Here is a 17,460-nt window from a genome sequence, read left to right as displayed (position 1 = left end):
GATGTACTGCATATGAAGAACGGTGAAGGCAAGCACATGGATTGCTGGTAGAATGGAATTGGGTAGGTAAGATTAGAAGAAACTGTGAAGGGTAACATCTGTATTGCACTTAGAAGAAATTGTATAGGCTAGCAGATGTATTGCATGTGAAGAACTGTGAAGGCTAGCACATGTACTGCTCTAGAATAAATTGGGACGGTAGCACATATATTGCATATGTGTTGAGTATTTTTTAAATGTTGTAGTTTTTATTATTATTAGTCTTTCCTGGTACTCTGTATTCTTCAAGATAATTCAGAAATGTCCTTTGGTTATTATCAATCTGTTCTAGTTCTCTTGAGTGTTCCCTTGACGAGTGCTCGTTAAGCAGCTCAAGCATCTTCCTAGAGCTTGTATTTAGATTGTCCTCCCATTGATTTGCCAAGTCAATATCATCCTCATTAGAAAAGTTACGAAAAATCAAAATTCGAAGATCTCTTGGTATTTGTTCCATTTGTAAATAATGTTTTAATGATGCCATTCCCCAATATGCATTTATCTCCTTTATACATGCTCTCTCAAGCTTTGTTTTAATTAATAGCTCTACCCTGCACAAACATTATCTAAATGTAATGAGAAAGTATGATGATTTACCTAAACTCATTCCCAGATCAGAAATTTAGGATCTTGTTTATGCGTTTTCGGTTTCATATACTCTGTACTTTAAATTCTATGGGCATGTGCAGAGGAATAGATGAAAAGATGGGAACTGCCGCCTCTGTAAAAGTCCCAATACACCTGAAACTTGCCAGCATATACATAGACATAGATTTTTCAGTGCATTCAAATATTATTTCTACACATACAATTCCAGGACTTTTGATATTCAGACCTCTTTAATCTTTGCCTGATTAGAGTAATACAAATAATACATGAACTACTGGGTGAAACATTGCTCAATTTGTATTCAGGTGGACTAAGTGTGCTGTTGTTCTGGTGGAGATAGGATTTTATTATATTTCATATTTAATATTTAAACTCATAATATTTTGGCTACCCTATTTAATTAACATTTAATGAATAGTTTATACATATTTAATTAATATTAAAAACATTCTTAACCTTTATATTATTGGTATTTTATATTGCTGTGTACTAAATGGATTTTATCAAATGGATGTTATTGATGTAAGAATTTCTGTAGTTTATTAAAAAAATATACAATTTAAAAAAGTTTTCATCATGGAAGAGGATTACACTTCTACTGCCTTCTAGGTGTAAAAAAAAAAGCTGCACGAGAGAAGAGAGTTTTTCACTTATTATGGAATTGTCAGTATGCCCAGCAAGTTTGGAAAGGTGTTAAAATGTTCATAAAGGAATGACTAATCCCCCACACTAACGTGAGATGGGGATTTAGATTCTATTAAAGACAAGGAGGCGATTATTATGCAATACAATCTTTACTCTGAAACCACAGCAGCAAAGAAAATACTTTTACAAACAAAAAAGTTTCCACAACAGAACTAGATAGAGTTCAATGTCAATGTATGGGGAACTCCCCAAACCATCATGGAGGACAGGTCATGCCCTGCAGGGGACCAATGAGCAGGGACCCTCTTCTATATATGTCCATTACTCTAACCCCAACCCCTCTTTCTGCAGCTGTCTTGCACCAGAAGTCCAATGAAACGGTTGAACTGCGTAGCGCGGAGAAAGAATCCATCGAAACTGGAGATCTCCACCTTCCCGCAGCCTGAATCTATGCCGAAGTTCTTCTGGATAGGACTTCTCATCCAAAATCACGCACTCCACAACTTGTAACTGCGAGCCACACTCCTGATGAGAACCTCAACTCGTGGCCGAAATCACGCACTCCAGAACTTGTAACTGCGATCCACACTCCTGAGCAGAACCTCAACTCGTACCTGTAAGAACAACAAGCAAGAAGGGTGGGTGGTTGGGAAGAACAACAAACCAAAGAATGTTCTCACTTGAACCACCTGTGTACATGCGTATCACAATTGTCATATCATATCATATCATATTCAGGGTGGGTGGGAGGGATAATAATCGCCTCCTTGTCTTTAATAGAATCTAAACCCCCATCTCACGTTAGTGTGGGGGATTAGTCATTCTATGACAAGACAGGAGGCTCATATTATGCAAGTTCAAAGCCCTTGCATCTCATTAGTACGTACAAAATGATCCAATATAATAGATAATATAATAAAATAATAGGAAAGGAAACATTTTTTAAATGCTTTCATTAAATCAATCTGTTGACCAATCAGAGAATTGCCCAAGACTAGATTGCCCAAAAAGCTGTCTTATAAGGCAAAGTCAAATCCACTGCAAGAAAAACAGGAATGTGCCAAATCCAGCGTTCCTTACAGGCCACCAAAACCAACTGGTTAAAAGAGGGGAAAACATTGAACAAAGTTTTCCTATACTAATAGGTTAGGACAAAACCATCTGAAATAAACACCTATGTTGTTCAATCAAATATTCAAAACACTTAAATTCGTACCATTTTTGGGGACCTAGAAAGCAAACCAATGAAAACAAACACCTAGCTCTCCTGGAGATAAAGAAAAGTACCCCATAGGGGTGAAAGTCTTATAGGTTCCATCCCATGCATTAAAGGAAGATATCGCATTAGAAACAGGGCATGTCACAGAACTACACTGGGGAACCAAGAGGGAAAGACAAATCTTCAAAAGGGTAAAATGGGAGTAAAAAATCATTTTTATAAATTTTGTAATAGGACAATCCATCCTGAGCGGAGCTGAAAAGCAATAGAATTAATCTACAATTGTCTTCAGACATATGTGTATACTAAGGAGGGAAGTCTTCTGGAGGCAGAAGCAGAATGGAAGAGAGGGCCCCACCTGAGAAGCTAACCCGTCAAACCGCCAACACGGAGACCCTCAGACCTCCCGAACTCTTGAAGAAGGACTCTGCTACCATGACAAAAGGCAGATATTATAAACCTGATCCTTAAGAGGCCAAACTTGGCAAGAAGAAAAAATGTATCCGACATCCAATCACTATCATTATAGTGATATCTAAACTCCTTTGTAGGTATGCCCGGTGCTTGAACCTTGATCCCTCCTCCCTGGTGATAAATCCCCTAGCGGATCAAAAGTAACCGAAGGAGGACACCAAATTTCCAAAATCTTAGCAAGACTCTAAACTGCAAAGAACTGATCACTAAATGGTTAAACTGAAGGTGTACACCAGAAGAGGTCCAACCTATATTTCAGCCAATTTGCAGATCTTTGAAGCTCACAGCACCCTGAGCTGGCACCTTACTGCAAACAAACTCTTGTGAAAACCCCAAAGGTCCACCTGCCATGCAGGTGACTATGATAATCAAGTCATCAACCAAATATATATCCCAGCACTCTGGTAATCGTAGCGGCAGACACCGTCTGAAAGTTAATGTATAGACTCTGGAACGCATCGTGATAGAGGGTCATAACGTGGATGGGGGATAGTATCACTCCCAGACCCCTCTATCCCACCAAGGGATATTGAGCCTTCCCAAAAGAGGAGAAACCTCCCCCACTTATCCAAAGGAAAAACCTTGCAATCCAGAAAGAAAACTACCCTGAGGACCACATTAAAGCCCCGCTTTACACCGTTAAGAGAAATAAATACCCACTAGCGCCTCTAACCAATCCCCTGACTGGACAGACTCCAGTTAACTTATTGAAATACCAGAGATTAGCACAAAGGAAATTAACAGACGGGAGGGAAATGCTCAGTGCGAGTCTGCACTGGTCACCCGCCAGAACTCCTGTAAAAAGGAAAAAACTGAAACCATTGGATACTCCCAGAGGTGTAATATTATGATGCAATCTCCCCCAAGGATGGCAGGAAGGGGAATGAGGGGGAAAGAACTCTGGATAATTACCAATGCCCTGTAAATGCAAGGTTGAGAAGAAATCTGGGACCACTGTCCCCTCCAACCCTGAGGTCTGAGTCACTGTATTCATGTGAGGCTGACTGGCCACTAAGGGAATCAGGGGAAGGAAAAACTAAGCACATTGTCCATAGCAAAACAGTACTTATACAGTACTACGAACCCTCAGGTATATGAGTGGTGCTTAACACTACTACGAGCGTTGTGTGGTGTGAGGTGTTCACTTATCGATCTCAGCAGGATAAAAGACTGATGTAGACCTTTCCAAAATTAGGAACCTGTATCAGAACGGTCAGCACGGATATGAAAACAGCACTCTAAAGAGGTTAAGCAACGCTCATGAGGGTACAGAAGCCTGCGTGTACTCCTCGAGCAGAGGAGAAGTTGCAACACACTGTTAGACGGTTAGCTGAACCATAGGCCAAGCTTTGGGAGGAAAAACATGAGGCAGGCGCCAGCAAGTTATTATTTGGCAACTCGTCTAACTGATACCATCAAGTGTTTCCAAACACTCCATCCAAGTAAAACATGGTTGCTCAACTTGTCATGTAAAAAACTGAACGGTTACCCTCGAGCTGACCCTGTCTCCACCAGAACCAAAAGAATAAGGAATGTCCAATGGGACAAAAGTAGGGGAGAACAAACGTCCCCACTAAAGAGAGCCTTAAGCCATACAGACCTCAATAGAGGCATAACGCATCATCTTTATTCTTCCTCATGTTGAGAGAAAATACTGTAGCTTAATCAGCACTGGTATTGGGTGGAGCAATTGAGGTCGGGAATCAAAACCTAAGGAAAGGACTGAGTTGTCCTGAAACTAACTAAGGTAAAGGGTGACAGAATTTTTAACTAAAAGATGAATGATAACACCAGAGAGATGGTTAGAGAGGAAGGTACAACCCCATATGGGTCTGTTTACAACCACTTCCACACTCTTTTCTTTAAAGCACTTAATAAATAAAGAATATATAATATATGAAATATATATAAAATATCCAAAGAAGAGGGGTTACGCCCTCACAGGGGACCGAATCCCCGGCCCTTATATAAGCTGATACTCACTGAGCTTTCTGGGCCACTGACAATTCTGAAAAAACGCAAATGTGTTCCAGTCAACACTTAAACATATTGTTTATCAAAGCGTACACTGAGCAAGTGCACCTCAACTGCTCACCCCAGCAGGGTGAGGCAACCAATAGTACACGAGGGAGCACCTCGCAGTAGGAACAAGGCGAAGCCTGAAACCGAGCAGGTTACTGCACGCCTACAAGACCAAACAATGGCGTCAGCCATATGCAGCACCTAAACAAAGCTGCCGACCTTAAGGAAGGAATACACTGAGCAAGTGCACCTCCAACTGCTCGCCCGAGCAGGGCGTGATAATCAGCAGTACACGAGGGGGTAACCTCGCATTAGAACTCAGGCAGAGCCTGAAACCGAGCAGGTTATGGTGCATGCCAGTTAAGGTAATTACCCAAGTTGCCCACTTTAAGGGAGGAAACACTGAGCAAGTGTACCTCAACTGCTCACCCTAGCAGGGTGTGGACACAGCCGTATACAAGGGGACCCCTCGCAGAAACCCCAGGCAACCTTGCCACCGAGCAGGTGACTGCACCTTTCCAGGGAAGATAACCCAAACAAAAGAAAACTGTCAAGTTGAAGGTAGGATACACTGAGCAAGTGCACCTCCAACTGCTCGCCCGAGCAGGGTGTGATAATCAGCAGTACACGAGGGGGTAACCTCGCAATAGAATCAGGCTGAACCTGAAACCGAACTTATGGCACCTACAGTGAAGGCAAAGCACATAACTTAAGAAATAAGTAAATGAATAAATAAACAAAGAAAATAAAATAAAACTGCAGACTGGCAGTGCATCGGGCTCTTGCGCTGGATGGTCAGACTTTGACCTAACAAACCCACAGTCTATCAGTAAACATTCTTTCTTTCCAGCACTAAAGGTAAGGAAATGTGTTGTGTCACCAGGGATACGAAATTACAAACATTTAACAAAACCACATTTTTACTATTAAAATGTTTGTGCTATAATCTTTCTGAAGAAGTCATGAACCAACCAAATGCCCATTAGGAAATCCCTGCTCAACTGAGCAAAAAAGGTGACAATCAAATACCTCCACTGTAAAATACAATTATTTAAAATATAACAATTAAAATATCTAATCTTAAAATATACAAATAAACATGCGCTGCGAACCCGGGTCTTCCTGCATGGGAGACCTGCAGCTCTATATTTGAGCTAACTTGGCTCAGTACTGAAACAGAGGCTTTTGTTACAAACATAAGCCACAGGGGCAGGCCGAACCCAAAGCCTGCAGCACCTGGAATCCCCAGGTGACCATAAATCTGTCAATGGGCACGAATTCAAACAGGCGAAATGAAGAGGGAACAGTGTAAACAACACTGCTCTCGCGCACGCCGGGAGCGAGTTGATTAATGCACTAGAAACACCTGAGTTTACAAGCGGGAGAAATTTTTAAAGAAGAAATAAATTAGAGAGCTCCCTCGAACTCACAACCTCATGGACTGTAGTCCGAAATTCAACCATTGCACCACTGCTTCAGCTGAAACAGGATGTATGAGCATAATACATATTTTCTTTTTGAAAGACACCAAAATGAAACCAACGGCCGCACGCGGCTATCCAGATACATTGTATCAAATACACAAATTCCTTTATAATAAAAGGTAATTAACACATATTTACCATATATGCCATATTCAAACTAATAAAGCCTACTACTGACAAACAATGTAAGACACAACTGAAAGGGGTGACTTAGCTCTGTGGTGTCAGCAGCAAAGAAAGAGGGGTTGGGGTTAGAGTAATGGACATATATAGAAGAGGGTCCCTGCTCATTGGTCCCCTGCAGGGCATGACCTGTCCTCCATGATGGTTTGGGGAGTTCCCCATACATTGACATTGAACTCTATCTAGTTCTGTTGTGGAAACTTTTTTGTTTGTAAAAGTATTTTCTTTGCTGCTGTGGTTTCAGAGTAAAGATTGTATTGCATAATATGAGCCTCCTGTCTTGTCATAGAATTAACCGGCTTGACATTTTTAACATATGAAATTGTTTTGTATGATAAGGTGGAATTCCATAAGCGGAGAAGGGTGATATGTTGTGGAAAATAATTAACTGTTTAAGGAGGTGTTGTGGAAGACTACAAATATGCTAGTATATTTGACAAAAATAACTTGTCAGTTACAGTATAGGTGGAGTTGATTTGAAGTGTTTTGTACACATATACATGACTAGATGTGACATTTTTGGGCAGGGATTTTGTTGAAAGAAGCGGCAACAATTGCAAATAGGGAAAGTGGTGAAATAATGTTTAGTTAGTACAAATAGTGTATTCGCCTTATGTTGCGCAAGCCATCTTAATTGAAGTTTTAGTAAGTATTAGAATTCACATAAAGATCTATAAATAAGATTTGAATTAATAAAAATGTTTCTCATCCATACCCGTGATCTGGTTCTCGGCCTATTTTTTAAAATTAACAATAAACTGAATTTAGAGGTTTTCGTGGCTATGGAGATACGTTGCTCCCGAACAAATGCAGTATGCTGAGAATACGGCCTAGGAAAGTGCACTCCTGCGAGCACGAACGCCTTGATACCGTCACCAGTGCTTTGTCTGTTACTGCAGCCCAGGCCTGCCACGCCCAGGGAGGAAATACAGAGGCGTCAGCGTTGGAGGGCAGCAGCAGCTACTGCGCTGCGCACGTGGTTTAACGTGGGCGGTACGCGCGCACTGCTGCTCACATCCCACCACGGTCATCTTTTGAAAATGCCCGGCCGCTGCTTCCAGAATGTAAGGCACGTCTGGAAAATAAATACTTCCGAGCTGCCTTTACCCGCACAGCAAGGCCGCTGCCTCTGATAGCACTTGGTAGTAGTCGCAGGGTCATGGCGCTAAGCACCCTGTGCTTGCACGGCGGCTGCAGGAGTCCGCACAGCTCAGTGGTACAATGGTGAGTCACCCGTACTACGCCCTTTTGCCCATTCCTTCCGCCTTCAGACAGATGGGATCCGCCTACCTGAACAGTATTATGGGGGGAGACGCAAAGATTTTTTAGGAGTCCTTGGTGGATGGCCACGAGTGACTTGTAACTTTGCCACTGGCAAATACCTAAGGCCCAGCACAACCCTATTCGGCGCAGGTCAAGTGTTGCGCCGCTATACCCCCGTAAGATATATATTATTGTATGTATTTAAATTAACACCGAATTATCCGTTAGGATATTTGTTTGAACTTATCCTTTGTAATTAATCCGTTCAGTCCTGGATAACTCTTCTTTTGTAGTTTTGTAGTTAACGCATATAATGCCACCATATTTCAATTATAACGAACCGCACCTGTTTATCTCCTTGGTGCCTTCTTACAAGAGACCCATAGGGATGACAGAAAGATGGGTCTTTGAAGTTTGCGAGTTTATCAGGAAGCTGTAAATTCTTTCCTTAGGATTGCCTTAATGAGTACTTTTGGCATGTGCCTCTCATAGCATTCATTTTGGGAGTTGTTTGTGTTGACCTTTGCTGTTGGATGATCTTTGCTGCTTGGCTGTTCTGCTGTTTATCATTAAAGACGTTTACCAACCTTCCTCCTTTGGATTATTTGGAGAAGGAATCTTTTCCCTGTCACCATTCTTGGCATGAGACATGGCATGCTCAGCAAGTGCATGCATTTCACAAGTCCAAAAAGTAAATTTGGCCTGTACATATAAGTATTTGTGTCATGTCTCCAGGTACACATAAGATGTTTCCAGGTATTGCCATCATATACCTAGAAAGTACCACTATTTGTCAGTAGTGCCATAAAAGGCTCAGGTTCTCATATTCCCGGTATTGCTATGATATACCAGATTATGCCATCAAAGGCCCAGATATTCAAAACATTTCAAGGTTGTGGTATGAAAACCGCAAGGGCTCACACCATTGGCAAGTACTGCCATCAAAACTAAAGTATTTGCACAATTGCCATCCAATGTCCACCTCCTTCTATTCATTTTCCCCCTTCTAATCTTCCTATTTCCACCCATGCTCGCAATCTAGGCATTCACTTTCACTCTTCCCTCTCCTTTACTCATCATATCTCCCTTACTTCTCGCGCTTGTCAGTACCATCTCTTTAATATCTGTAAAGTCTGTTCCTCTCTCACCTTCCATGCTACCAAACTTTTGATCTCCTCCCTCATCTTTTCTCGCCTTTTCTACTGTTCTTCTCTCTTCTTGGGTCTCCCCTCTTCCCATCTTGCCCCACTCAAATCCCTCTACCACTCTGATATCCGTACCCTCTGTCTTCTCTCTCCCCATGACTCCATCTCAAACTCACTTTCTTACCTAGGCTGGCTTCCTTTCCACTCACAACTTAAATTTAACTTCCTTTGTCTTGTCTTTAAATCTCTTCATGACCTTGCCCCTCCTTACCTCTCCTCTCTTCTCTCATTCTACACCCCCTCTCGCTCCCTTCCTTCTGCCGATCTCTTCTTACTTTCTGTCCCCCCGCCTCCCTGTGCCTCTTCTCGTTTCCGCTCCTTTCAGCTCCCTGCCCCCTACACTGGAACTCCCTACCTTTTTCCATCCGCTCCATCCCCACCTTTTCCTCCTGCTCCTCCTTGAAATCACTCCTTCTTCATTCCTCTCTCTAACACCTTTTCCCCCTCTCACCTTTCTCTCTCTCCTTCTAGTTCCCTCTTCTTTGTTCTCTTTATCTTTTCACGTCCCTCCTAAAATCTCCTTTCTTCCTACTACTCATCTTACTCCCTACTCTCTCTCCCACTTCTTTCCTTCCCCACCCCCTCCTCTCCTCTTCCTTCTCATATGCAAATTGTTCTACATGCTGTTTTTCTGGTTTGATTCATGTATATTGTTATTGCTTCTACTGTTCCATGTTTGATGTATTCTTGTTGTTAAACTGTAAAGCGCTTTGGATTAAAGCGCTATATAAAAGCAATAAATACAAATACAATGCCCAGGTACTGAAACCATTGTCAAGGTTATGTGTAGTTAGCAGAACAGTGCTAGTTTCTAATGTGTCCAGACAGAATAGCAGTGCCAGATTCTTTAATGTCAAAGACATCCAGGGCCATCTATGCCCACTTACCATGGCACATCCAGAATTGTGCCCTCTTACATTTCACAGTAAGGCTAGATACTATTTGTCCGAGTTACAACAGCAGTCCTAGTTGTGCCTAGTTAGTACAGTAAGGCCGCATTCCAATATTATTACTTATCACAGTAAAGTCTGTTGGTGTTAATTCAAGAAAGTATAGTAATCCCATTTGGTATTGTGCTTAGTTAACACTTCCAGGTCAGATTCCATTTTGGCTGTCTGTGTGTTTGGTGCAGTGTATATGCATGGCCGTGGACAGTGCTAACAATGGTGTGTGTGAATGTACAGTACTATGGGTGGTGTCTCTGGAGTGGTGGGGTGGTGTGTGTGCAGTTATGTGGCAGTGAGTGTATGGGTACTCAGCCATGCTGGGGCAAAGTGTATGTGCAGGGCAAGGGGGTCACAGTGTGTGTTTTTGTGTTTTCCAGTGTCCATGTATCCCAGCCTTTTGTTTGTGTAGAGCTAGGGACGGTGTGTGTGCAGTGTCGAAGATGTTGTGGGTGTAGTGCTTTGGTTTGTGCTGTATAATGCTGGAGGCAATGTATTTGTGTAGATGCTGCATATGCACTTTGTATAACAAAAAGTAACATATATTTTTTATTGATTGGTGTGACAAAATGACTTCTGCTTTGCATGAGTATAAGGGTGAGTGGTGGCTAAAGCGCCTACTCAGCCCACAAACTGCAACAAAACAAGAGTGATCTGTGATGGGTCAGAAGAAGGACGCAGACTCCTTGAGGACATTTTAAGTAAGGTTTATTTTTTTTTTACTAGTATTTCGTTTATTAAAAACTTTTACCATCATCAACAGATAACAAAACTCACAAATAACAACATTCAAAAAGAAATCAAAAGATAAAAACACAAAATCATGTCATACCTTACATTCGATTAAAAAGCGACAACAAGAAATCTCCCAGACATTGTTTCTCGAGTTCATCTTACATTGTGTACAAAAGTTTAAAATCCATCAATTTCATTTAGGATTTAAAAGAACATGTCCTGTAATGTTATTACTCAGTTAATTCATACCAGGCTCTCCTGTAAGGATGTGCTTAAAAATGTCATACAGATATTTCGTTAGGGCAAATATTAATTTAGGTTTTTCACCCCAGCATAAAACCTCCCACCAACCTTCTGTGTTCAATGATGGCATCTCTAATATGAAACCACCGATGTAGGTCGTTCTCAAGTCTCTTAGGGCGGGACAGAAGAGGGTTATGTGTTGCAAAGTCTCTGTTGCACTGTTGCACATTCTGCAATTTTTATCTACAGCATCCCCTTGATTACGAGATTTCTGGATTGCCTTAGTATGAAACACGTTAATTCGAAACCTCATATATAAATCACGGTGATATGGGCTAGGAAATTTTAACCAGATATTTTGGTAAAGCATTCAAAGGTTTGATTTATTTGTTTAAATGTGCAAAGAGCCTGTGCACCTTTTTCCGTGTTTCCATCTTAATCCAGTCTCTATTCCACAGCCTTTTTTTTAACTACATCAGGGTTATTCTTTAACACATACTCAGTTGTTCCCAGCTCCTTTATTATCTCACTGCACCGGTCCACCCATTGTTTCATTACCCAATCACAGCTCTCACCTTTCTTTACTCGTAGAGCTGCGAACTTGGGGGACTTGCTTCCATAATAAGTTTACGATACAGGCAAGAGATTTCCAGACCACCTTTGCATAAATTCAAAGCAGGGCCAATTCATAGCTTATCATTGTGGTTGGTAAGGAATTTGGTAAGCATACAATCTTTTTCCAAAATGTGCCCTGTAGAACCGCCCATATTTCCCACCAGAGGCACAATGAGGACTCGGCACCATAAGATAGAAATGGTAACAATTTATATTTGTAGAATTTTAGGACTGGGATTTGTGGATATTTTTCAAATGTGTGTATTGCTACACCCTGGGCGGTCAAGCTCTTTACCCTCGCTTTAAACTCGGCCATCCGGGCGGCATCATTTACACTGGAATTTATGCACGTTCCCAAGTACCTTATCGTTTCCACTGGTCTTACAATTTCTTTTTCTAATCGCCACTGAAAGGAGGCTTTGTTTCTACCCTTCAGGGGCTGTAGTACCAAGGTTTCGGATTCAGCCACATTTATCTTCACCTCGTTGCAATCTACATACTCCTGCATTATGTTTAATTTCCTCTGCAATCCAATGAGCGTTTGGTCTAAAATGACCAAATCGCCTGCTTACATCATCCAGCTCACCGGATTACCATTTATTCTAGGAAGGAAGGCACCATTCAAGTCCATTGCGTCCCTTGGGTCAGAGATGAACAAGTTAAACAAAGCAGGGGCCAGGGGTACCCCTGCTTTAGTCCTCTATATGTACTAATCCTTTCAGACAAAAGGCCAGCACTGTTCAGTCTTACCTTGATGGATGTTTCCGTGTGTAATGCCTTAACAGCTAGAAGGGGATCTGTTGGGCAGTTCCAATTGAACAGCTTCTTCCACAACAGATTCCTATCTATGCCGTCAAAGGCCTGGGCCAGATCTATACATGCTAAGTACATTTTAGTTCCTTCCCTTATCGATCTAGTTTTCAGCAGGTTAATCAACGATACATTTAGATTGCAGCCAACCTCTTTTAAAAACCCGGTTCGTCGGCAGTCATTGTTTCCAGACTTCACTACCCACTCCTTTAACCGCACTAAAACCAGTGAAGCGAAGACCTTTCCAAAAACATCAAGAAGGGCAATAGGGCGATCATTTTTGGGTCAGTCCTATTGATCTGCTTGAAAATTGGTACCAATATAGTTGGTTTCCATGATTGTGGGACATTTATTCTTACCTTACTTGGGTAAACAGAACCATGCAGAACTCCGCCCAATCATCTGGAGTGGACCTCAACATACTGTTGCTTAACCCATCTGGGCTCAGAGCTCTGGAGCTACTAACCTTCCTGATCACTGCCAGTATATCTGCTTTATTGAAGGGAATTTCCCTCTCCTTAGGGTCAGGTAACAGACGGTCCAGTCTCTTTCTATCCTGTGCCGGCAAAAGACTTACATAATGCTGGACCCACTTTGCTTCCGATACCATGTTACACTGTAGGGCCAGCTGGGAGTTTCCCATACTGTTCCATACTGTTCAGGACTTGCCAGAGATTCCTAGTATTTTTAGTAGAAATCATTCTCAGCATCACCTCTGCATCTTGTTGAAGCATAATACTCCTATGTGAGATGAGCCAGTTCTTATAGCATTGCCTGAGATTTTTACATCTTTCTATTCGGCTCTGCCCTGCTAGAGAATGCGTGTTTCTGATGTCCTCCCGCAGCTTTCTTTTCTGGAGGAGAATTTTTTTATCACGAGAATGTTTAGATTTAAAGGCTGGTTTCCTGTTATCCAATTTCGATTCCATGAAGTCGGAAAGAACAGGATTATCATTCTGACAGATTGGTTGTTTACAGCAGACACATTTTTTTTCTTCAAAAAAGGCACGTCTTAGGGTTTCAGAGAGAGCCGGTTTTGCACCTGGTCGACCAACTCTACCTCTACCCAACGTCAGGCTTAGTAGGAAGAAAATATGTTTTTTTCAATAGTTCATGATCACTATTAATCGTTGGGACCATCTCATAGGGATGGTGTGTGTGCAGTGTTGAAGATGGTGTGGGTGTAATGCTTTGGTGTGTGCAGTGTAATGCTGGAGGCAATGTATGTGTGTCTATGTGTGTAGATGCTGCATCAGCACTTTATGTTACAATAAGTAACATACATTTTAATGACCGGTGTGACAAAATGACTTCTGCCGTGCAGGAGTACATGGGCGAGTGGTGGCTAAAGCACCTACTCGGCCCTCAAACTGCAACAAAACAAGAGTGATCTGTGACGGGTCAGAAGAAGGATACAGACTCTTTGAGGACATTTTAAGTAAGGTTTATTAAATAATAGTCAGAATGGACTAGCTATCCCTATGCTATGGGGTGTTCCCTACCTAAAGAATAACTAGGGTGTTCATTTGTCATCTGTTTCTTAATGTCCAAAAATAATCTGTCCACTTTCCAAAACGATTACTATCGGACCCTATCACTTATCTTAACAAAATAAAGGCAGGCGAACGACTTCCTTCTCCTGCGTCATGCTTCTAGCACTGGTTCCTTTGATATATGTTCCTTTCTTTGGCAACTCTCTTTATCAGGGGGAAGTGCAGGGGAGAGGGTAGGGGGAAGTGCGATCAGGGCTGCATGGCTCTGAGTAAGTGCAGCCAGGGCAATGCAGCTCTGGGAAAGTGCAGGAGGCAGGGGCACTATGGGTTTAAAAGTTACAGTCCCTAAGTGCGTGGTAGGCCACACAGCATTGCAAGGAAGACTGGACATGGAGGGGCCTGGTACCCAGGTGGAGCAGGAAGTTAGCAAAGAAGCAAGAGAGAAGCAAGAGGAGAAAAGGAAGGTCTTGAGCCGCTTCCGAAACTTCAGGCGGTCCAGCTCAAGTCTGAGAGGGGCAGGTAGGCCGTTCAAGTGGGGGGCACCTGCAGAGGAGAGAGATCTACCCCCACTCTCTGCTGGGAGACACATCTCACCCTCAGAGAGTTAGAGGTAGCTGAGCAAAGGGCTCTAGAAGGAAGGTATGTAGACAGAGAGAGTTGGATATAGTGAGGGCCCTGGCGCCAGAAAGCCTTCTGGATGATGCAAATGGTCTTGAACTTGATCCGTGCAGCACTGGGAACCAGTGGAGAGATTTTTGGTACTGGAGAGATGCAGACCCCGGGCTTCATGCCAAAGATAAGTCTCACAATCCTATTCTAGATTAGTTGAAGGGGGCGAAGGGAGGAAAGAGTCAGATTGAGGAAGAGGCTGTTGCAGTAGTCAAGCCTAGAGAGAACCAGGGCTATAGAGACATTGGGCCTCATTACAACCCAGGCGGTAAGTTCCCTACTTTACCACCATGGTGTGAACTCCGTTTACACCATGGTGGATGGTGGATTTACCGCCCCATTCCAAGGTGAGTGGGGCGGTAAATCCCCATTCCCCATTTACCCCTCCCCATTCCCATTTTTGCCCCATAGGGGATAATGGGAGTGGGGAAGGCGCTAATTACGGCACCGTAAATTACGGTGCCGTAATTAGCACCAACGCGGGTTAGCGCCTTGCATTTTAACGCCTGCTAAAAGCAGGCGTTAAAATGGTAATCAGGCGTTAAGGGTTAACGGCGCCGACGGCGCCGTTAAACCCTTAACGCCTGGGTTGTAATGAGGCCCATTGCTTCTGGGGGAAGGTGAGGAAAGGTAGAATGCCCCTGAGAAGGTGAAGCTGCAAGTTGGACTTCTTGGCAATGTCTATGATGTGTGGAGAGAAAGAGAGAGAGGAGTCAAAGATTATCCAAGGTTTTTTGCCTCTCAGGTGGCTGAGGGGAGGATATCCAGGGAGTCTGGCCATAGAGTTGGGGGGGGGGGACAAGGACCAGGCGTCCCAATGAGAAGTATTTCTGTCTTACTATTAAGGCAGAGATCATTGGCAGAGCACCATGCCTGAATAGTAGTCAGGCAGTCAGGTATGCGGGAGGAGAAGGAGAATGAGGCAGAGGATGGCAGCTTGAAGGAGAGCTATGTGTGTCGTCTGAATAACACTGGAAATGAGGGGAGAAAGTGAAGATCAGGTGGGCAAGAGGGACCAGGTTGATGTTGAAGAGCCATGGCGATAGGATAGAGCCCTGAGGAACACCACAGGTAGAGAGTGCTGTGGAGGAGAGAAAAGGACCCAATTGCATTTGAGAAGGTCTGCTTGACAGGAAGGAGGTAAACCATGATAGTGCCCTGTTCGTGATGCCTAGGGTATCATGGAGACGGTTTATGAGGATGGAGTTGTTGACTGTGTCAAAGGCAGAAGAAAGATCAAGGAGGATGAGAACAGAGTGACTGTTAAGAGTCCAGGTTAGAGAGTAGGTCTTCCAGGGTGTTCAGGAGAGCAGTTCCCGTGCTTCTGGGTGCCCTGAAGCCGGACTGGTGGTCATGGAGGCAGCCAGCCACTTCAATGCAGAGAGTCAGTTGGGGGATGACCAGTTTCTCCATGAGTTTGCCCAAACGAGGTCTGATAATAAGAATACTAATAATAATTTAGCATTTATATAGTGCTACGAACCCTCAGGTATCTCACCGCTGCTTATTATGATACACAGTGTGTGGTGCTCATTTATCGACCTCGGAAGGATGAAAGGCTGAGTTTGGCCCTGCCAGGATTTGAACCTGCATTAGCAGGCTCGGCACAGACGTCAAAGTGAACGCTCTACTCGCTGTGCTATCAGACCAGCATGTAAAAATAGATAGAAAGGTGGAGCTTAGCTAGAATAGAGTCAGAAGGAGAGTCAAAGGAATGGGGTGGAGGGGGGATGAAGGAAGTGGAAAATGCAGTGACTAATACACGCTTCATTGGTCGAATGGTGGAGTAGGAGACTGGCCCTGCGGGCAGAGGATCATCGGGACAGGGGAGGTCAAGGTGGGAAGAGAGGAGAGTGTGGTCAGACCAGGAGAGAGAGGTAACAAAATGATTGGAGAGGGGATGTCTGTTGAGATGAGGGCATCCAAGGTGTGTCCGGCAGAGTGGGTTGGGCCAGAGGGAAGGATAGTGAGGGAAAGAGTGCCGCAGAGGTTGTGAAGGAGAACAGTGGCCACATCAGGAGAGTCGAGGTGGATGTTAAAGTCCCCAAGGAAGATACGTTTGGGGGAGGAGGCAAGAAGAGAGGAGGACAGGTCGGCCCATTCGGAGAGGAAGAGGGGGTTGGTCCAGGGGGCCTGTAGATAGTAGCGAGAGTAAGAGAGAAGGTAGGTGAGACAGAAAGCCTGCAGACTAGGCTTTCAAAGGATGAGTAGTTTTGAGTGGGGATGATGGAGGTAGAAACCCACTCAGGGAAGATCAAAGCCACTCCACCACCACACCGGGAGGGCCTGGGATTGAACAAGATCTTGTAGCCCTCGGGGAGAAAGAGTGTCAAAAGCAGTGACGTGGTTGGCCTTGAAACATGTCTCGGTGAGAGCAAGGACGTCAAGGCCTTCAAGGAGGAGCAGGCTGGGCTGCGAGCCCTGGGCCATGATTGTGCCATATTCATAGACATTAATGGTGCATTTGGAAGATGCAAAGTGAGCCAAGAGAACTTCCCATCTGGTGCCGCCAATAATGGGTGTGGAGGAGAAAGGGGAGAGGGCAGAGACCATATGGGGAATCCATAAGTCAGAGGAAGGAACAGCAAAGGGAATGTCAGTGATTTGTCTGCAGGAAGCATTGATGTAGGTGTCTGCGATGGGCAGACCAGGGTTGGAACTAACGAGTTCCTTTTTAAGTTTCTTTCTTCTTCGTGAGAGAGGGAGGATAGATGATGGAGAAGCAGTTCGAAAAGATAGGGGTGACGTAGAGCACCATGGGGGCAGAGACAGATAGGAGGGTGGGAAAACAGATGATAGCGGGGGAGATGG

General features: G+C 43.6%; 1 protein-coding gene and 1 long non-coding RNA gene across 3 annotated transcripts in view; one reads left to right on the top strand and one right to left on the bottom strand.

The window, feature by feature from the left end:
- Positions 1–1,420: 1,420 nt before the first annotated feature.
- LOC138526238 (uncharacterized) lies at positions 1,421–6,734 on the bottom strand. The gene is made up of 2 exons (XR_011283524.1): positions 6,628–6,734; positions 1,421–1,904 (listed from the first exon to the last, which is right to left on the bottom strand). It is a non-coding gene; the product is annotated as an uncharacterized lncRNA (long non-coding RNA).
- Positions 6,735–7,630: 896 nt separating this feature from the next.
- The window catches only part of RFX8 (regulatory factor X8), a 1,087,262-nt gene continuing 1,077,432 nt past the window's right edge, over positions 7,631–17,460 (top strand). The window contains exon 1 of one of the 2 annotated variants that reach the window (XM_069636724.1): positions 7,631–7,896. In XM_069636724.1, the coding sequence (XP_069492825.1) occupies positions 7,832–7,896 (65 nt within the window). In that variant the 5' untranslated portion in view covers positions 7,631–7,831. The remainder of the gene's footprint in view (positions 7,897–17,460) is intronic. The other variant, XM_069636725.1, reaches the window with a different exon arrangement.

This window comes from Ambystoma mexicanum, chromosome 7p (assembly GCF_040938575.1).
Source record: "Ambystoma mexicanum isolate Mex_15411 chromosome 7p, UKY_AmexF1_1, whole genome shotgun sequence".
Taxonomy (NCBI): Eukaryota; Metazoa; Chordata; class Amphibia; order Caudata; family Ambystomatidae; genus Ambystoma; species Ambystoma mexicanum.
The sequence above is the reverse complement of the archived record's forward strand: the minus strand, read 5'-3'. Positions and strand labels throughout refer to the sequence as shown.